At 38.0% G+C, this 22656-nt stretch overlaps 2 protein-coding genes across 2 annotated transcripts; both read right to left on the bottom strand.

Annotated features, from left to right (window-relative positions):
- Positions 1–524: 524 nt before the first annotated feature.
- LOC125079101 (olfactory receptor 1009-like) lies at positions 525–1962 on the bottom strand. The gene has a single exon (XM_047692488.1). The coding sequence runs from the start codon at positions 1464–1466 to the stop codon at positions 525–527; it is 942 nt and encodes a 313-aa protein (XP_047548444.1). The 5' UTR covers positions 1467–1962.
- A 13293-nt stretch (positions 1963–15255) lies between these two features.
- On the bottom strand, positions 15256–15969 carry LOC125079103 (olfactory receptor 1009-like). The gene has a single exon (XM_047692490.1). It carries the CDS (start codon positions 15964–15966, stop codon positions 15256–15258), a length of 711 nt encoding a protein of 236 aa, XP_047548446.1. The 5' UTR covers positions 15967–15969.
- Positions 15970–22656: the final 6687 nt, after the last annotated feature.

Genomic DNA, 22656 nt, shown 5'->3' on the forward strand with positions numbered 1-22656 from the left:
ATTAATAACTGAAATTAAGTAATAAAACTTTTTTAAAATTATTTTTTGAAAGATTTTTATTTATTTATTTGATGAGACAGAGAAAGAGAGAGAGCACACAAGCAGAGGGAGCAGCAGAGGGAGAGGGAGAAGCAGCGAGAAGCAGTGAGCAGGGAACCCAATATAGGACTCAATCCCAGGACCCTGGGATCATGACCTGAGCCAAAGGCAGACGTTTAACCAACTAAGCCACCCAGGAGCCCCAATAAAGCTTCTTTTAAAATATTTGGGCTGTGAGGTGTCTGAGAGAAGCAAAATTAAATGGACAATAGATGTGAACTCTAATATTGGTATATCACAGATAAAAGATCATATACAAGGCTGAATGAATCCACATTAATTGACTAGATGAAGGAGTAAGTGGAGAGATGAATTAGGGCTGCAAACCAACCCCCAACACTTGCAAATGGCCTGGAATCTTAGGAATCCACACAGTCTGTCTGTCTTTTTAGATTTCTTCCCCAATTTCCTTTCTACTTAAGAATTTAGGCCCTACACATCTTCCTCCTAGTAACCGTCCTGTGGATCGCATCTTTGACCTCCTTGTTCCTCAAGCTGTAGATAAGTGGGTTCAACATGGGGATCACTGCTGTGTAAAACACCGACACCACTTTATTGATATCCAATGAGAAACTTGCACTAGGCCGTACATAAATAAAGAAAAGAGTACCATATAGGATGGAGACAGCCGTCAGGTGAGAAGAACAGGTAGAAAAGGCTTTGCACCTGCCCTCGGCAGAGTGGATCTTCATGATGGCAATGAGGATGTAAATGTAGGAGACCACGATAGTCAGACCACTGAAGGCTCCCACAGCTCCAGCCACAACAAAAACCACCAACTTAGTAAGCCTGCTGTCAGCACATACGAGGGAAAGCAGGGGGGACATATCACAGAAGAAATGATTAATGACATTGGGGCCACAAAAAGGAAGACAAAATGCATTCGTTGTATGGGTCATGGTGTTCACGAACCCGATGATGTAGGGACCAACCACCAGCTGGATACACAGTCTCTGGGACATGGCAACGGAATACAATAATGGGTTGCAGATGGCCACATAGCGGTCATAGGCCATGGACGCCAGCAGAAAACACTCTGCTGCCACAAAGAACCCAAAAAACCACTGTTGCAAAGCACAGCCCAAGAAAGAGATGACCTTCCTCTTCACGAAGAAGTCAATGAGCATCTTGGGGCTCACAACAGAGGAGAAGCAGATGTCCACAAAGGACAAGTGGCTGAGGAAAAAGTACATGGGCGTGTGAAGGCGGGAATCAACCCGAATCAGAATAATCATACCCAAGTTTCCAGTGAGATTGATGAGGTAGAAACTCAGGAAGAGCAGGAAGAGGAAGACCTGAAACTGGGGGTTGTAACTCAAACCTGTGAAAATGAATTCAGTGACCCTCGTGTCATTTTCAATGGCCATTGGCTGGTTCTGGTTTCCACTAGAAGAATAGAGGAGTCACAACAGATTTGGTGAACACATCTTCAAAAATGGGACACAGAAAAAAAATATACCAGTAACTGGGAGAACCTCAGGGGTGATATGACTTCATTGCATCCTGTGGCCAAGGAAACGCAAGTGAGATAGGGACCCAGGTGGAAGATCAGATCTGAAGCTGTCATATATTAAAACTCCGCAGAAATCCATCAATGCCGAAAGGAGAAGACAAAAATCCAGGAAAAAAGAAGCAGGTTGCTGAAGGTCCCATGGCCAGCTGGTCACAGAGAATGGCTCCAGAACAGATGTCCAGTAATGCTCACTTCAGTGAACTCTGCTTGCATTCACCAGGTGAACACACCAGCAGAGAGGAAGTGAGACAAGCTTCAGAAGAAACGAGCAGCCACTCAGTTTTAGAAGGTACTCCGTGCCCTTTGCGATTATAACCCAAGGCTAAATGCATGGTCTTCAACTCTGGAGCCCACCGCCTCTGACCCTGGGAAAGTCCTCACTGTGAAACAGGAATGATCATAATAACACCCACCTTGTAAATTTGGTGTGAGGGTACAATGAAATAACGCATGCAAAGCACTTAGCAGAGTCTCACTGAGCACCGTACTAAGTGCACAATAATTGCTAGTATTTTTGCCTTGCATGCTTCATTGAATAAGTCTGCAAGGTAAGTATCATTATCTCCTTTTACTTAGGAGGAAAATTGAAGGTCAATGCACATTCATGGTGGTGACTGGCAAAGATGGGCTTTGCACATGTTTATGTCCAAAAGGACTGTGCTCTTTCCTTTGTCGCTGCAGAAATTGTGTGTTCACAAGTCCACTCCTCACAAAGAGATGCAAAATCCACTCCACTATGAGTATGGAATGATGTGTGTTTGGCTGCCTACTCCTGGTGTTGAGGTTACCGCCAATGGCCACTAGTGGGAAGCCCATAGGATAAGAGACTGGTGCCCTTGAGTATCACCTTTATGGAAACACACAGGGAAGAACTTTAGAAAAGAGCCTAAATTCTCCCACCTGTATACCCTCCATCTATCCCTTGTCACCCTCTCAGGGTGCCCTTGGTTAGGTCAGCTGGTCTTTGAACATGAGTTGCTTCACATGTTCAGTGTAACTAAAACTCTTTCTCTTACTCTCTTAGAACTCTCATCTGCTTAGCATGAGAGGAAGATGTTTAAGTACTCTTGAACCCTACTTATACTTATTTTTTAAAGATTTATTTACTTATTTATTTAAGAGAGAGAGAAAGAGAGTAGGGGGAGAGACAGAGGGAGAGAGAGAGAGAGAGAATCTCAAGCAGACTCCCTGCTGAGTGCGGAACCTGATGCAGGGCTTGATAGCACGACCCTGAGACCATGAGCTGAGCTGAAATCAAGAGCCAGATGCTTAACCAGCTGAGCCACCCAGGCACCCCTATACTTTACTTTTTAAAAAGTTTTATTAGCCCAGGACTATTGGAGTGCAACATCATACTTAGGCTAGACACTTTTCCTCCAGTTTTCTAATCGGAAATGTATTACTTGACTTTAGCAATGTCTCCTCTGGGACCAGTAATGCAGCTTACCTTAGATCCTTTGCTTTAGGCCATTAAAGAGAACGATCTGATGGCCAGGCAGACAGTCCACCCATCACACTCAGCTCTTGCTTAGGTCTCTTCAAGAGTCTGGGAACTCCTCCAGGGTCCATCAAACACTACCTCTCAGTCTTCCACTTGGCAGTCGCCCAAAGCTCCCAGACAATACCTTGTCATCCTTGGTTTCTAAAGCTACCCAGACCTTCCATGCACATTTTAATTTCTCAGGTTCTCTGCTGCATTTGGTGCTTACTCCATAAAAATCAAACCACACAGAGTGGGGAAACACAACCAGCTCTCGTATTCAGAGCACTAACATAATATCAACACAGCCTGTGATAATCTTCCCTTAGCAAGGAAATCACCCAGGTGGTATAGACAGGGATGCAAGTTGAATTCAGTACAATCTCTTTTCCCTTCTTCTTCTGCTAAAGCATAGGTCCTGTTTTATACTTATGTGAGTATATTGCAATCCAGTTGCAAAACCTAGATTTATCTCTACATAAATTACCTCTTCTTAGATTTTTCTCAGTCATCCAACAAACAGGAGGATCATGCCCATCCTGGCTGTCACTCAAATATATAATTTATTTTAATGCCACTTAAAATAAGTTGTGCTCTCTTGAACTTGTTGAAAATCAAGTAGAAAGAACAAAAAATGATTTAGAAGTTCTCAACTTACATTCTAATATTCTCTCTCCTCTTTAAAGATGGCATGAAGAACTAAAGTAAGAATGAGCCCAGTTTGTCAGCATTCCTCTCTCCCCCTAACATGGCTGCCTTCTCATGCACACTAAGTCAGACTTCTCAGTACTCATTTGGTTTTACTGTCTCTTTCCTTCCAAGAAGAAAATGTAGAGTATTTGCTGTAAAACATACTCAGAGTCTTCATCAATTAGATAAAAGTTCCCTGAACTAGTTGCATCACCTTTTCTTTGTGGTTGCTATGGAAACTCCTCTGTCCCCAAAGCCTACCATAGCTTGGGAATGAAGCCCTCAGGGAGAGTTCAATCAAAGTTTTGCTTCATACACTAAGTAAGTCTGATGTGATCTGTTTTCTGATCATCTTATATTTGTTTTTTACTGGATATACTCCCTCCATTCTATTTCCAGGCTAAGCCAGGTACCTCTAAGGACTCCTAGGTAAACTGACGTAGTGTGGAGAGGGTGGGCCACAGGAGAAACTTAGCTCCCCTGGATTCTTCCTCTATTGCCTTCACATCTTGGAAACAAGGGCAAAGAATGTGGAAAATTAACTTTTCTCAAAGATAGCATTTATGACATATAGCCAAATAAACTAATCTTCCTGGACTTTGCCCAAAACATACAAAGCGTTTAACCAAGGGCTGGAAAGAGAATTTCTGAGAATATATTAATGATCGTTAAGCTGTATGGCAAGGCATTATATTATATTTGAACTGTTAACGTATAGCAAGGGAAATACATTTCTTATTGCCAAGAAAGGAATAAAAACCAATGAAACAAAGTGCTTCAGGGCTCTGTTTCCTCTGCAACACAAACATAGCCAACCAAAACAGAGTCAAAACGGATTCCAGCCTAATGGCAGAAAGTGTAAGCCCTTCAGCAAGCAACACAACTTCCCACTCTAGGAGACTTTGTTTTTTGACTTTTTATTAATTTCTCAGCATGCTGCTATAGTCTTTAGAGCAAATTTTCCATGAGATCTTAGTTTTTGATAACAACTTTCTGTTCACTCTACATATGAAACACATATGTTGAAAACTGAAAACTGTTTAGATATCGCCCTTTTATTTCTGTTTGTTGTTTTTTTTTATTTCAAGTTTTTATCTAAATTCCAGTTAGTTAATATGCAGTGTAATATTGATTTCTCGGTATAGAATTTAGTGATTCAACACTTACCTAAATACCCAGGGCCCATCACAAATGCCCTCCTTAGTGTCCATCACCCATCTAGACCATCCCCCCCACCTCCCTCCATCAACCCTCAGTGTCATGAAGAGTCTGTTCTATGGTTTTATGGTTTGCCTCTCTCTCTTCTCTTCCCCCTATGTTCATCTGCTTTGTTTCTTAAATTACACATATGAATGAAATCATAGGGTGTTTGTCTTTCTCTGACTTATTTCACATAGCATGATACTCTCTAGCTCCATCCAAGTTCTTGCAAATGGCCAGATTCCATTCTTTTTGATGGCTGAGTAATAGTCCATCTTCTTGACCTTTCATCAGTCAACAGACCTTTGGGCTCTCACCATAATTTGCCTAATGTTGATAATGAGTTGTCTGGATAATAATCCATTTTTATTGTATGACAGTGTGAGCCTATAGGTTCAATATCACTAAAGGTTTATATATGTATGCATATATGTGTGTTTTCTTAGGTAAAGTGTCTACAACAAGCGTTTGTCATTAGGTTTCGGGGAGTAACTTTGGTCCTGTTGACTGTCTTCCTGATGATTGTTCTTTGAAGAACTGGTTAATGTTTGTTCTGGAAGCATATTTATATTTTCTCTTTGGGGGTGAATTTGTAAGTGGAAATAAATATTTTAATTCTTCCTATGTTGCTTATCTCATAGTTATTTTTATTTCCTTTATGTATATCTGTTTTGAATCTTGAGAATATATATTTCTAAGATTTCTTTTAAAATTTACTTCCTGAGTGGGGTGCCTGGGTGGCTCAGTTAGCTAAGCATCTGACTCTTGATTTCGACTCAGGTCATGATCTCAGGGTTGTAAGATCAAGCCCTGAGTTGGGCTGTGTGATGCATATGGAGACTGCTTAAGATTCTCTCCCTCCTTCTCCCTCTGCCTCTCCTTCCATCTCTCCCTCCCTCTATAAAAAGATAAAATAAAAATAAAAAATAAAGGAAAAAATCATAATAAACATAAAAAATGTTTAAAATTTACTTCCTGAAGTAAACCAAAGAAAGTCAAATACTGTGTGATTTCATTAATATATAGAATCTAGAAAACAAAACAAAACAAAAACTCATAGATATAGAAAAATGATTGATGGTTTGGTAGTTGCCAGAGACAGGGGTTGGAAAGGTGAGCAAAATGAGTTATAAGATAAATTAATCCTGGGGATGTAGTGTACCCAATTGTGATTATCATCAGTAATACTGTATGCATATTTGAAAGTTGTTAAGAGAAAAGTTCTTAAAGGTTTTCATTACAAAAACAAACTGTAACTCTGTGGTGATACATGTTAACAAAACTTGTGGTAACCATTCTGCAATACAAATATCAAATTATTACATTGTATGCCTAAAACTAATGCAATGTTATATGTCAATTAAATTATTTCTGAGGTCATAAAGACCTAAATTGCAGATAGTTTATTTTTAGCTGTATTGATATAATCACTGTTGATTAAGTTGAAATTTCAAATTCATAAGGCAAATCCATTTGTCAAAGAAAAGGCAAATAATTAAGATTATTTTTAATGTATATTTGTGTACCCTTAAAAGTTATTTTCTTCTTAACCTAAATGACTAATATTACACAGGGAAAAATGAACAAAGGAAAAAAAGTACAAATATTCTATTTTAAGCTTCACCACAGAGCATTCAACCTCTGCTGCAAAAGATTTGCACATTTTTGGTTGACAATAGGATAAATTAATTTTAAAAATTTTATGCGTTTTTGTTATAATAATGTCAGATGAATCTTGGAAAATGTTTCAAGTTGATGCAATTTTTAGCTGAAATGTAAGCCTTCCTTCTGACAGCTACAGTCTAAAGCGATCTCTCCCTGTAAATTTCAAAACCTGTAATGACCTTGTATATAGAATTTATTGGTGTTACCTTTTCCTATGGAGGTTTTGTGTCACATTTACTATATGACCATAAAGGAGAGAAACCACAACATAGTCAATGCCATGGACATTTCAGGGTGTCTATAGCTCAATTGACAATAGCATTTTACAGTTACCACTATTATTTATATGTAACTATTATCCCTTGAAGAGGAAGGGGATTATTCTTTAAATATTCTTAAGCTCCTGGATAATTAAAATACAAATATGAAAAAACATAAAAACTCAAAAATAAATGTTTGCCAAATATTCTAATCTATGTTCAATATTTATAGATGGACATCGTAATAAACATGAAACAAACACATCCATAAAATTTTATTTATTTTCAAGGTTGCAAAAGACAGACCAGGAAAAGTATTTTGCAGCTAATGTTACAAAGCTTTTTGTTTATTGTTATGATGATGTACGGAGTTACAGGAATGTTGGATGACAGAGTACAATCTCTGAGCTATGTCTTCTAGAACAAGTGTGTCATAACTTTGTTACTCATCATAGAACATCTTTCCTCCTTTGTACTTTACTCTCAAAATTTGAAAGATAAGAACGTGAGAGTAGATCAGACATGTTAAATTTTTATGTGCAATGAACGTTAAAGTATGTGATGAGAGGCAGAAAAAAATGTAAAAAAAAAAAAGAATGTGATGAGAGATCCTATGTAAAGTACACATTCCTGTAGTCCCCCTTTATGCACAGAGAATGCATTCCAAAACCCCCGGTAGATTCCCGAAACTGTGAATAGTACTGAACCCTCTATAAACCTCATTTTTTCCTATCCATACATACCTAGCATCAAGTTTAATTTATAAATTAGGCACAGTAAGAGATTAATAACAATAAATAATAATAAAATAAAACAAATCAATATACTGTAAAAAAAAAGTTAGGTGACTGTGGTCTCACAAAATATCTTACTGCACTGTACTCATTCTTCTTGAGATGATGTGAGATAAAATGTCTACATGATGAGATGAAATGAGGTGAATGACGCAAGCATTGCAACATACCATTAGGTTATTACTGACCTTCTGACAATACATCAAAAGGAAGATCATCTACTTCCAGACAGCAACTAATTGCAAGTAACACAAACCCCAGGAAGCAAAACCAAAGGTAATGGGGGGAGGGAGGGACTAGTGTATATAGGCCCAAATACACAAAATGTACCTATGATTTCACAGCCCTTTAAAATTAATTTTTAGGTTTTTGAAAGCTTTTTCCAAGCCTCCTATCTTAATAATGCTTTCAATTATTAAAGGAAATGTTTGTGGACAAAATTATTGTGATTTATAAGCTGATGCTGCCATCTAGTGGCCAAGTTTAGCTAAACCTTAAGGAGGAATTCTTAAAATGCTACTTCACTATGGAAAACTGTCTTCCTTTTATTTGAATCCTCTATTCACTGAGACCATGGTGACTTTTAAAAACAAGAAGGATAATAAAATATATTTCATGACTAATGTGAAATTGTGCCTGTCATGGTACTGAAAACACATTTTTAAAGCAAAACTTGTTCTAAAATAAAACTAAATATGTAAAACTAGGATTTTCAGAATTGAGGGTATAAGGTCATTTTGAGGGAATCTTTGTTAACATGAAATGTCAGAGAGACTAATATCAGCCTCAGAAGTTAATGATCATCACATTCCTTTCCAAATGACCTCAGATGGGCGTTGGTGGTATAGTGGTGAGCATAGCTGCCTTCCAAATGACCTCAGATGGATTTAACAAATTTCTATCGAATCACTTCTGGGTCAGATATTGTGCTAGACTCTGGTGATAAAGGAATATCTCCCCAGGACACGTGATAAGGAAGAATTTCTTTTTGTTTAGGCTACTAAAATTTCATGAAATTTGATTGGGAACAGACGGTGTCTTATGCCTTCCTAACATCCATAAAGACGATCATATAAAATTTTTATTAGACAAGCAATAATAATAAATTAGAAATATCAGTCACAATCTTCTGAGAACTTATTTGTAATATTTTTCTGAATTTTATAATAATAAAGTGCCCTACATAATATTATCTCCACTTCATAGATAGGTACAGTAAGAAATTTTTTGTTTAAATTTTCTGTATTATTGGATATAGCTCCTTATTTTGAATTTCACACCATGCAGTTTTACTTGGGAAGCATGAATATAACTAGGCCATTCCTATCTAAATTCTCTCTCTCTTCTCTCCCTTCTTCTCCCTCTCCCTCTATCTCTTTCACACACCCGAATCTAAGCATATTTTAAAACAGGGTTTTGTTTTGTTTTTTTCCTTGATTGTCTTTCACCTTGGTAGGGGATAAGGATGTGTGAAAATGGCATCTCTTCCTCTCTCCAGACATCTTCCTTAAACCTCTCTCTCTCTTTCCTCAAAATTCCATTTCAAATGTGTCCATCTGGAATAGACCAGATGTCCCTTTTCCCTTTTTTGGAAAGAGAATGACTCTTTCAGTGTAAGTAACGTGTCCATCCCACACCTGGGAGGGGCTGTAAATCATGAGATTCTGACTCTCCAAAACCTCAGAGACAACACTTGCGCCAGGAGAGGAAGTTAGTCAGAGAATCCCAACACCCTGGACAGAACCGTCAGATCGGGGGTGAGGAGGGGGGGGATACAAGAGGAAGAGGGCAGGGACATAGCGCAGGCACACCCTGGAGATATTGTGGATTCTGTTCCAGAGCCGTGCAAAAAAATGAGTATTACATTAAGCAAGTCAAATGAATTTATTTTTTGTTTTTCCAGTGTATGTAAAAGTTATAGTTACATTATACTGTAGTTTATTACTACTGTAGTTTATTATGTACAATATGTACATATGTATAATTATGTACCTTAATTTAAAATACATTACTATATTTGTATACAATACATACAAAGCCTCTGTCTGCCTTCAACTCAGGTCATGAACCCAGGGACCTGGGACCAAGCCCTACATGAGGCTCTCTGCTCAGCAGGGAGCCTGCTTCTCCCTCTCTCTCTCTGCCTGCCTCTCTGTCTACTTGTGATCTCTGTCTGTCAAATAAATAAGTAAAATCTTTTTAAAAAATAAAAGCACATTACTGCTAAAAAACGCTAGCCATCATCTGCGCTTTTGGCAAGCTGTAATCTCTTGGCTGGTGGAGGGTCTTGACTCCGCATTGACGGCTGCTCACTGGTCAGGGTGACTGTGGCCATTTCTTAAAGTTAAGACAACAGTGAAGTTGGCCACATCCATTGACTCCTCACTTAACCACTCAGAGGTCATTGCAGGCTTATTAATTGGTCTATTTCAGTACGACGTCTCAGAGAACAGGGAAGCCTAAGGAGAGGGAGAGAGATGGGACCAGCAGCCAGTTGCTGGAGCCATCAGAACACCCCTGTCTACGACAAGTTTCTCCATCTTACATGTACGTGGTTTGTGGTGCCCCCAACAATTACCATAGTAACACCGAGATCGCTGACCACAGATCATTAGAGCAAAAACAATAATAGTGAAAAGGTTTAAAATATTACAAGAATGACCAAAGCGTGAGAGGGAGACTCAAAGTGAGCAAATGCTGTTGGGAAAATATTGACGATAGAATTGCTCACGGCCGGATTGCCCCAGACCTTCAACTCATGACAAGCAGTTATCTGCGAAGGACGGTAAAGTGAAGCACGATAAAATGAGATATGCCCGCATTTGTTTCTCTGGAAGGGTGTCAAATGGGGAGAGAGAACATGAACAGAAACTCCTTCTCAACTCCATGCCTTTTTAAAGTGTCTTCTCCTGATTTTATTCTCCTTTAATGCATTAAAGCGTGAAAGTCAAGCCAATAGTCAACCCAAGTGTGGCATGGGTGTTCTACTCCCACGGTCTGCCTTCGAAAGAGGGATTTCCATCCGTTTGAATTAGAAGTGGTTATATAAGACAGGAAACTCAAAATAACAGTAACTGTAAAAAGCTATTCAAAGAAATTTATTTTCTCTGTCATTAAACAGTTCTGCAGGTAGTCAATAGAGGACTAGTAATGGCAGTTATACAGTATCAGGAACGTAAATGCTTCCCCAAGGTAGCCGATGAGTGCTCAAGGTCCAGCCATTAAATCTGCATTCCAGGGAATAGGAAGGATACTGGGGAGAGAAAAGGCACTTTCTGAAGTTCTAAGGAGACTTGGTAGAAGCATCTTACGACGTTTCCACTCCTCCAGCCAGGACCTGATCACATGTCAGCACTCGCCTACAAAGGAGACTGAAAACTGCAGTCTTTTATTATGCTTTCAGATGTGCTCCGCTAAAAATGGGACACCTGTTAAAGAAGAGGAGAAAGAAAGATGGGATGCTTCTCCAGTAGTTTTGTCTGTAGAGACAAAGGGAACCTCTTGGTTTCTTTTCTTAGCTATTCTTTTTCCTAGATGATTTTATTAAGTTGATGGTATTAGCATAATAGCTAAAAGCTTAAGTTTTGCTGTCTGGCATCTGAATTAAAACCCCATCCCCACTGCTCATTAGCTGTACGGTGCATCCTGACATCTACTGCATCCCATTATATTATTTTTGTAGAACAAGTACTGATGTTTAGCTGATTTACCATTACTTACAAGCTTTTCTCCCTTAAATAGATGTTCCATGGAGGGAGGGTCTTTGCCTGTCTTATTCACTGCTGTATCCTCAGAATGTGATAATGCCTACTAATTAGGAATCATCACTCACCATCATTGTTAATTTTATAATTTTTTGGCAATTAAAAATCTTCTTGAGAAGAATATTTAATAAACAATAGTTTATTTAAAATATTTGATCTGTGATTTAGCTTAGATCTGGCTAAAATAATAGTTAATATGAAATTTTGTAAAATTACACACACACACACACACACACACAGAGAAAACTACTGGAATAATATAACCCAAATATTTAACATAGAGTATCTGCATAGATAAACTCATATTACAAAAACATGTGTTTTTTAAGATTTCACTGTCTTTAAATTAGACTGTACATTTATGCATATCTGAAAGCTATATATATTACACATACAGAAATAGAAAATGCCTGAAATAAGTGTATTAAAATAGACACATTTTTATTTGCAACTAGTGGAATTACACGATTTTTTCTTCTTTCGTTTCACTTTCCAAACACTCTAAAATAATTAAAGCCCCCCCAAAATGTGTTTTCATTGTTTCTCCTAGGCAATAACAACAAAAAAAATTCCAATTTAGGCTCATATTTTATACTTATTAGTTCAAAGACTTTTTGATTCGATTTATACATGAAATGATAGGATAACCTAAGTAAATTGAAACATCTCAATTAAAAAAATGTTGTGCCTCATCATTGAAAAGCAGTGGGGCAAACCATGGAGAGAGTGGTTTCTGGATCTCTTGGAGGGCACAAAGCCTCTCATCACATTCAGTGGGAACTCTGGCTAGGTTACAAATGCGTGCGCTCTCCATCAGCCCCATGACACTTGCCTTCAGCCCCACTATATTTGGCATTGGAATTGCTCAAGTGAGATTCTAGATCGCAGTTACTGACCCACCACTCTGAGTTCAGATAACAGCTCACATCCATCTAAATGAGTCTATTGGTTCATTCCTTAAATGATCCACCCATAAAATATCAAGAGCTTTGGCAAAAGTAGTGTCTACACAGATGATCCCAGTGGATTTCAGGGAATTTTTAAGCACCTGAAGAACAGTTGCTGTCACCCATTCCATTCTGAAGATCGAGTTTTTACCAAGAGATGTTTTAGAGGCTCAATTCTGCATCCCTTTTCTTGACTGGAAACTTTTTTTTAGGTCATTTATAAAAGTTTCATTATTTGAGTGAGACATAAAATGTGGTATAGCTTGTCTGGTGTTGTCACCCAACATCATGAGATGAACAAAATCTTAAGACTCTGGGACCCACATTATTTGTCCATCAGCACAGCCCCCCAAGGCTATAAGAGTCAAGTATTATGGAAGGGAGGAGCTGGGTTGTGATTTGGATCAACTCATGCTGAGACTCAGAGACTCAGCACTGAATGACTGGGAATGCATTTCCTGCCATCACCCTCATGTAGCTTTCCTTCTCCCAGATGGCTTCAGGTGTATTATGTGTCATACGCCATAGGGTACTTGGTGCTCACAAAATTCCCCGTAGACCCCAGGCTGAACCAAATCTACCTGGATCCCAGTAACTCAAGTGAAAAATATTTGGGGTTTTTTGTTGTAGTTATTTTTTTTTAATGTTGCATAATTTTCCTAGTCCAAAATCATAGAGAACACAGATCAGATTCATATTTGTACCCTGAAGCACTGAACTTAGAAATTAAAGACTTTACTGCCAAAAAACTCACTAAGAAGGGGGGGAAAAAAAGAGAATGCCCAAGAACCTTCCTTCGGTGCAGGATCTGTGCTGTAAAGGCACAGCCTAAAACACTGATAATTTTCCTTTCACCAAGAGAAAAGGAAATCACTTATTTCGCCGTTGGAGCAAACACACACATCTGAGAATGTTGATCCCAGCCTTTATCTAATCAATTATTTCAAAAATAAATAAGGGATGAAAATTAAATGGAAGGAATTTCTGAGGTAAAATCTGAATCCTTTTCAGAGCATTCCATCGGCACTAATTCTGTCTCTCCTGTTTCCTAGCCCGTGACTCATTTCTGCTGTCTGAGGCAGTTGCCTCATTGAAACCAGGATTATCCCTAGCCTAAATACCACTTGATTGTCTTGGTAGTCAGTTCCCTCCACAACCCGCTCACTCCTTCGGAACTCAAGCCACTCTATGCCAGTCCTTGGAAAGTTCTATGCCTACAATAACTGCATTAGTCTAAACAGGTTCATGATCCCAAGAAGGAATGGCTGGGACACCATCATTCCACCAATACTGCCAAAGAAATTATTTATTTATCCACTAACGCCATCATGAAATTTATTAGGGCACAGACTTGAGATAAATTTATACTTTAGTTCTCCCTACATCATTCCTGAGGCATGTCTCACTCTGCCTTTTCCCCTTATATCTTTCTATAAACTGAAGATAAATTCTCTATTTTTAGATCACACTCAGCTCAAACAACTCGGGCTTGCAGCAAAAAAACACTTTTCAAAAAATCACGTTCTCTTCTCTGATGTAATTATAATACCTCTTGAATTGTTCCACTGTTGTATGAGGGACAGACAGGTGTTAAAATATATTTTAAACTTCATTTTATTGTATTTCTTTTTCTTTCTAATTTGGAACAACAAAAAAAGACTAACATGAGAATAGGATATACATTTTCTTCATTTTAGTTTACCTCTGGCTTCTCAACACCTATTGCCTCTGATTTTTTTAGAATTTCCTTGTTCTCTCCTTCACCCGTTTGTATTTTATTTCTAATTTCTATAATAAGCGATGGCGATTTATTTTTGTCTGAAAGGAATAGAAAAACTAAATATCGATATTAAAGTAATAGTGGGAACAGCTTCAGAGTCAAATATGTAAAGAGACATCTCTCTTGTCACTTGTCATTGGGTAGAAGAATCAGAATAAAAGTTTTGTATCGTCAATGTTGTTCACCTTCCGCTTGCATTTGCTTTTTCTGCAGTCATTGTGACATTAGTATTCTCAGAAGCAAGGACAAAGAAAATACACATAAGAGATGTTTGAAGGAATATGAGATGAGGAGTTCCTTTTGTTAAAAAAAATAATAATTTGTAGTAGGGGCGCCTGGGTGGCTCAGTGGTTTAAAGCCTCTGCCTTTAGCTCAGGTCATGATCCCAGGGTCCTGCGATCCAGCTCCGCAGGGACCCTGCTTCCTCCTCTCTCTCTCTCTCTCTCTCTCTCTCTCTCTCTGCCTGCCTCTCTGCCTACTTGCGATCTTTGTCTGTCAAATAAATTTAAAAATCATAATAATAATAATAGTAATAATAATAATAATTTGTAGCTAAGTGACCTGTTCTGCTTTCTATTTTCAATTCTGTATTTGGGAATGGAGGTCATATATGTCATTCCAATGAATCTTCGCTGGTCTGGACACATATATTGTTCCAACTTGTGCCATAATAGTAGTAGCTAGATGATCCAGCACTTAATAGATTTTTATCTTATGCTCAATAATGAAACTATTTGAGGAAACAGAAATTGCTCTGATTTTTGATGACTAGGGATTTTTATCATCCACCTGCACACGATTGAAACAGAGCTTTACAGAAATAGTTGGCAAGGCTTCCATACTCTAAACTCTGCACATTGCTAGTCTCTTTGGATGATGACCAAATAGACTAACCATGTCTAGAAGCTTTTCCTTCTATCTATTTTGTATTACAGATTGGAATTTAATTTCTGATGCAAAACTTGCTCCTGATGATCGTTCTGCACATAGCAGCTTTCTCCGCTTTATTTCTCAAGCTGTAGATGAGAGGGTTCAACATGGGGATCACCGCGGTGTAGAACACCTACACCACTTTGTTGACGTCTAGGGAAAAAATTGCACCTGGCCACACATAGATAAAGAAGAGAGTCCCGTATAAGATGGACACCGCTGTGAGATGGGAGGAGCAGGTGGAAAAGGCTTTGTGCCTCCCATCGGCAGAGCAGATCCTCAGGATGGCAGTAAGGATGTAGAAATAGGAGATTATAATGGTCAGGCTACTGACAACCAGGACGGCTCCAGCCACAATGAAAACCAACAATTTATTGATCCGGGTGTCAGCACATACCAGAGAAAGAAGGGGGGACATGTCACAGAAGAAATGATTAATAATGTTGGAGCAACAAAAGGGAAGCCGAAAAGCAGCTGTTGTATGAGTCATGGTGCTCAGGAAGCCAACAGTATAGGGTCTGACCACCAGCTGTATGCAAAGTCTCTGCGACATGGTTACAGAATACAGTAATGGGTTACAGATGGCCACATAGCGGTCATAGGCCATGGACGCCAGCAGAAGGCACTCAATGGCCATGAAGAACCCAAAGAACCATTGCTGTAAAGCACAGCCCAGGAAGCAGATGGCCTTCCTGTCAGCGAAGAAGTCCGTGAGCATCTTGGGACCCACTACGGATGAAAAGCAGACGTCCACAAAGGACAGGTGACTGAGAAGAAAGTACATGGGCGTGTGAAGATGGGAATCCATCTGAATGAGAACAATCATACCCAAGTTTCCTGTCATGGTAGCGAGGTAAGAAAAATAGAAAGAGCAAGAAAAGGAAGACTTCCAACTGAGGATGATACTTTAAGCCTATGAAAATAAACTCTGTGATTCTTGTATGGTTTCCATCAGCCATTGATTGCGTTGGTCTTCTAAAGTGAGAAACGCAGAAAATCGATGATGTGCACAACTTTAAATAATTTGAAAACATAACATGATACACAAGAAAAGAAACTACAGGTCCAATTTGGGAACATCAATATAAAAAGAGACTAAATTAAATGCTAACAAATCAAATATAGTAAAGTTCTTAAGAGCAATATGGCTTAAATGTTTTAAAGAGATTAGAACTAGGAATTGGGTCACCATTTGAAAACCTATAAATTTTCTCACCACATTTACATATTGAAAGGAAATGCATTAAATTACTTTAATAAAATTCTTTAAAGAATTTGATAAAATGTGACTCAAAAAAAAAAAAAAAGGAAGAAAGAAAGAAAGGAAGGAAAAGAAAAACTTCCCAAATTGGAAACAAAAAGGAACTACTTAACTCAGTAAGAAGAATCTTCTTGAAACTCCCAGAGAATATATGTGCACAGGGTAAGCACTGGAAACATTCACACTATAACCAAAAACTAGATATTCTCACATTTTGTACTGTTTAACATTATACTGGAGAACACGTCTGAAGTACTACCATAAATTAAAAAAAGGTGTAAGAATTCTAGAAAACAGGGATAAGAAAATACTGCATTATTTGCAGACAAAAGTGTACAATAGTCAACCAATAAAATAACTTTTTTTAGAAAAAAAATGAAACAGCTCATCCATATAGTGAAGATCAATGTAAAAAAGTCAGTAATTTCCTATGAATTATAATGGAATGGAATCATTGACTCAAAATGATAATATAGCTATAAATAAGCTTGATAAGGATTGTTCAAGATTCATATGAAGAAAAATATAAATTATAGGACTTTACTGTGCTAGAGAAGAAATGCCTAAATGCCTATGTATTTATTAAGATTCGTTTCTTCCTGACAAAGCAAAACTTAGCTCTAATAGGGAGAGTGAGAATCTTCATGGTCATTCCTCAGGTTGAAATAGCAGACACAGATACATCAATTGTGAAGTGAACAGGAAACAATATTTCCCTCACAGATAGACTACAGATATAAAGTATCCTAACAACATTGGGTGGGGGGTGGGTGACAAATATTTTATTACTCAATGAGAAATTGTGTTTTCTAAAATTATAGACTATCTGAAATTTTTGTTTGGAATTATATCAGCAAGGTGAAATATTCCATTCTGGTCTGGAATATCTAAGTCCATCTGACAGAGTAAAACAGTCTCAATTCCCAGCACAGGTACAAAACTCCATGTGAGGGCTGTCTGGTTACAACTCTCTACATGGGTCTTACCTTTATAGTTTTCAAGGAAACAGGACACTGTGCTACCTGTTTGGTTTAGGCCTATTCTGATGTTGTGATGTTGGCCCCTTTACACAGCCCTGCTTTGTTTTGAGCTCATCAGAACTGTTCTTGATTTAAATTCCACCTAACAGTCCCACTTCTCAAAATCCTGTAATAATATCTTCTTCTTTTAATTTATGGTTTAGTACTTCAGATGTGTTCTCCAATATAATGTTAAATAGTACAGAATGTGAGAATATCTAGTTTTTGGTTATAGTGTGAATGTTTGCAGTGCTTACCCTGTGCACATATCTTCTCTGGGAGTTTCAAGAAGATTCTTCTTACAGAGTTAAGTAGTTCCTTTTTGTTCCTTTGTTCAAGGAGACATCCATAGTTCCTAGCTATGGTGTATGGTCTCCCACATTGCACTGGGTCAAAAGCTGATTGGGTCAGGCTACAAGCTTGCTCCTGGCTGTCTAAAACTGATTTAAGGCTAGAACAACCACCACATTATGTGGCAAATTTAATGCAATTCCAACCGATTGGGAAAATTAAATGAAAATATAATTTTTGATGAGACAATCTGATTTTTAAATTTGTGGAAGAGAAAAATGTTCAAAAATAGCAAAGACAATTTCAAAAAAGGAAAACAAAGATAAGGGATATACTATTCCAGATATCAACACATCAATAAAGCCATTGTACTTAAACCCATAAGATGTTGTTACTAGAATAGATGGGAGATGAATAGGAGACAGAAAAACTGAAAAACCATAGGCAGACCTAGGCATAGATGTCAATTTAGAATGAATAAGTTTTCTTTCAATCAGCAAATAAGGATTAATTACTGCTAAAAAAGTGTTACAATATTTGGATAAAAATTTGAAAAAATAGATAAACTAAACTAAAAAGGAAACTTCTAACTATAAACATGTAATATGAAAACACTGAGGAATAGTGTTATGATGTGTTGTAGGGTTGGTCTTCTAAAACGGAACATAAAAATCACCTGAAGAAAATGGTGAACATTTTTACTATTTCCTAGTTTTAAGTAGATGGATACACTCCAAATAAAAATAAGACACACAGATGGAAAAAATACTGGAGCATATGTCACAAAGGATTATAATCACTTCAAGAACTGCCACAAATTAGATACTAAAATACTCATTGTGACACAAAGCAGATGCAGACTGGCCTGCCACAGACAGGATGCTTGAAGTCCCAACAAATACGAAAGGATGTTTAATATCCCAGATCATCACAGAAACCAAACTGAAACAACAATTATATGCTATTTTCACCCATCAAATTGACAAGATATTCAGAAATGAGAAAATGTAAAATACTGATGAAGCCGGGAGACAATATGGCAGTCACAGGAAATCAGGGGCTGCAGCAAGGCCACAGCCTCTGGATGGCAGTGTTTTACTGTCTCTTGAAAAAAAAAAAAAATTTTTTTTTTTTTAAGTGCATACTGAGGACTCAGAAATTCTTAATTAAAATTACTTAGTATCCACCCTGAGGAAATACAGAATGGAAAAACAATGATGTCCTCTTCACCGTTGCTCCAAGTGATTTTAAAAAAAAAACTGAAATCCATACAAATAGTCTCTGAAAGGCATTAACAGCAAATAAATCTTGGTATAGCCATTCTGTGGACTATTTTACAGACAGTTAAAAATTAAGTAGTAGATTACCTGAGGGAAGGTCAGAGGAGGGGCATGGGTGAAATAGGTAAACAGAATGAAGAGAACATGTACATTGAGGAGAACTGAGTAATGTACAGAATTGTTGAATCACTCTGTTGTACACCTGAAACTAACACTATATGGGAATTATGCTGGGATTAAAATTAAGTGGTAGAAACATGGCTATTATTCCAAAATATGTGAAGGAGAAGCAATTCACAGAATGATGTGTACAGTATGAAGTAGGAACATTTTCAATGTTTACTTTAATTTTAATTATTTAAGTGTGTGCATGTGTGTGTGCGTGTGTGTGTGTGTGTGAGAGAGAGAGAGAGAGAGAGAGTAGATAAGAGTCTGGACAGGGGCGCCTGAGTGGCTCAGTGGGTTAAGCCGCTGCCTTCGGCTCAGGTCATGATCCCAGGTCCTGGGTTCGAGCCCCACATCGGGCCTTCTGCTCAGCAGGGAGCCTGCTTCCTCCTCTCTCTCTGCCTGCCTCTCTGCTTACTTGTGATTTCTCTCTGTCAAATAAATAAATAAAATCTTTAAAAAAAAAAAAAAGAGTCTGGACAGATGAGGCACCAAAGGAGTACTCATTAACTCTGAAAACAGAGGGACAGTGAAATGGGATGTAGGTAGGTAATCAAAGGGGACTCTAGATTTAACCACAATTTTAAGATTTAATACAAGGAGAAAATGCACATGCATTACCTTTGTAATTAAAAATAATCTAAGGGTGTCTGGGTTGCTCAGTTGGCTAAGCTTCTGACTCTTGGTTTCAGCTCAGGTCATGGTCTCACGGTCCTTGGATCAAGCCCCACATTGGATGCCTCACTCAGTGTGGAGTCTGCTTGTCCCTCTGTCCCTCCTGCTGCGTGCTCTTTCTCTCTCTCAAATAAATAAATAAAATCTTTGGGAAAAATTTTTAAAACAAGACCAAAAAAAAAAATCTAAAGCAATTCCTTAATTGCCTTTATTTATTATTTATTTATTATTAATTGTATTTATTATTATATGAAATTTATTTCAACATTTAAAAAGAAAAAGAGAGAAGACAAATTAGCTACAATCAAGTGGGAGAAGAAAAACAGGCAAGGAAGAAATGTTGGAAGCCTCAGAGGTAGAAAGTGAGAAACAATTACAAGCTATGCGTTTAGAGTTCAAGATTTCTAAAATTATAGGAAACAGAGAGAACTCTGGCCCCAATCTCACCGTTTGGAAATAAGAAAACTGAGGCTCCAAGATGTCTGACTCAGGACCACAGAGCTGGTGGCAAATACACAATCACTTTCCACCTGCAATTTAAAGCAATGATTGGCTACATGATCCAGTATTTTTAAGGTTACAATGAATACGGAGGGGCAATATGCTTTTGTGGAGTATTCAAGACTTTGCAAAGCACCTGTGCCCCAAGTGCTTTGCAACATTAGCGCATTTGCTTTCCACCAAAACCTAGGTAAGAAACATGTTGCTACCTATTTTTTTACAGAAGAGGCTATGAAGTGTGGAAAAGGGTGCCTGAAGCGCCAGAGTTAGTATTTCGTAAGAGTCATTGGAGATTAAGACACGGCCCCATCTGGATACAGAGTCTCCATCCTTTTAAAGATGTCACTCTCCCAAGCGGGAGCCTTAGATCTCTCAGGGTCTCAACCCAGTTCTGCATGCTATTTGAGGGATAGAGAATCAAGCAATGCCTGTAGGCGAATTTATCAGTGGAGGGGCTGTTGATGACAAAGAGAGCAACGATGCTCCAGAGGAAACCTGTGCAGAGTCCAAGTTTGCTCAAGGACAAGGGCTCTCAAGCATCTGCAGCTGGGCTCTCATATATAGTTGCTTCCTTTGCACCCACACTTTGAGTGTGAGGTTCATAATACAGGGCAACATTCCATGCAGATGACTCCCAGGTGGCCAGACTTCTCCTGCTCTGGGCAGTCACTGAACTTGAAGAGGTATTTCACTTGACTATAACCTCTTTGTGTCTGTTACAGAATTTCACATTACTTCATATTAAGTTTGTTGCATTGGTTACATTCTAACCAATTCTGGTCTGACAGTAGATATCTCTCTATGAACCATAAAAAAAAAAAAAAACACACATTCAAGATGTCAGTCATTTTCATTTTCCCATAAGCCCATTTATACTAAAATTCTTGAAGAGTAAATGCAGGGACCAAAGTGGATTTTTAAAAGTGCTTTAAACTTACATTCCAATGAGTTCCTTTCCTCTTCCAAGAATTAAAATTAAAATGGAGTATAAATTGCACTCTTTTCAGCATGTGCTCCTTCTGCCCACCATCATCTGTGCCTCTGCACAGAGAAGAGGTCAGACTTTCTTAGAATTACTCAGTTTTATTCTTAGTGTTCATAAGAATATGGTAAGCTTCCACTCCAAAACACATTGTCTTTTCACTTGGATCAAAGTTTCCAGAAGTAGTGACATCATTCCTTTGTTCTGGGAGAACTTATGTCCCAAAGCATGTCATACCTTGGGAATTTGATAATAGGGAATTAAATTAAAATGTTATTTTTGACTTTAAACTCCAAAAAAAATCCACTGGGATCATCTTACTTGTATTCTGTGCTTGACTGAGTCAACTCTTATTTCTTACCTCCTTCTTACACAAGAAAACATTTCAAGAGTAAACTTTAGTGCCATGTTGTAGCAACTGCTGTTTTCCCCATGAGAAGCACAACAAAATTTTTGCAACTGTTCGCCTAGAGATCATTATAGCAGCAGAGGACCAGCTACCAGAATAATTCAATCAGCATTGTGATCACTCATCTTCCATTTCTAATACTCAGAGAAAGGTCACTGAAATCATAATGTGTAAAGAATCTCTGTCATATTCACACAGGATTTTTTTAATGAGACATTGAGAGAGGTTTCACTGACAAATTCAAGCCTGATACAACAGTTTTTCAGCTTTTATTGATGAATAACACACCGAAAAGTGAAAAATCTTAAACGTACCCTTGAATTATTGTACTGTGAGCACATGCACGTACACTGCCACCCAAGTCAGGAACTAGAACATCTCCACCATCTATATCATGTTTGTGAAATTCATCTTTGGTTGAATAAATCTCTAGGTTATGTATTTTATTGATGCTAGCACTCTATTGTATTAAAATCCTACAAATGATTTATCGATTACTTTTTTCTTGGGCATTTGCTAAGTTTTAACTTTGGGGATTTTTTTTTTTCTCTACTGAGCATCCCATGAACACCTTGTGTTTTGGTGTTCATGAGCATGCATTTCTCTTGAGAATATACCTGGGAGTAAAATTTCTTTGTTATGAGGTACAGATATGTTCAAACTGACTAAGAATTTAGGAAGTCGTCCCAACCCATTGCTTATACTTCTGTAAGTACTGTATGAGAGTCAGTGTTTGTCATTTTAGCCATTTTGGTGAGTGTCTTGTGGGATCTCATTGTGCCTTTAGTTGCCACTTCTAAGGAATTTGGGAAATTTTGCAGTATTAAAGGTCATTTCCATAACCACTTGCATGGATTGGCTGTTAGAAGTCTTGCCCACATTTTGTCACTGGATTGCCTTTCTTTAAAAATTACAATAGTTATTCATATTCTTCAATTATCTCATTTATCT

The sequence above is a fragment of the Lutra lutra genome, chromosome 10 (assembly GCF_902655055.1).
Source record: "Lutra lutra chromosome 10, mLutLut1.2, whole genome shotgun sequence".
In the NCBI taxonomy this organism is placed as follows: Eukaryota; Metazoa; Chordata; class Mammalia; order Carnivora; family Mustelidae; genus Lutra; species Lutra lutra.

Coding starts and splice junctions, on each gene's coding strand:
- LOC125079103 (XM_047692490.1), bottom strand. CDS start 15,966: ATGACAGGAAACTTGGGTATGATTGTTCTCATTCAGATGGATTCCCAT.
- LOC125079101 (XM_047692488.1), bottom strand. CDS start 1,466: ATGGCCATTGAAAATGACACGAGGGTCACTGAATTCATTTTCACAGGT.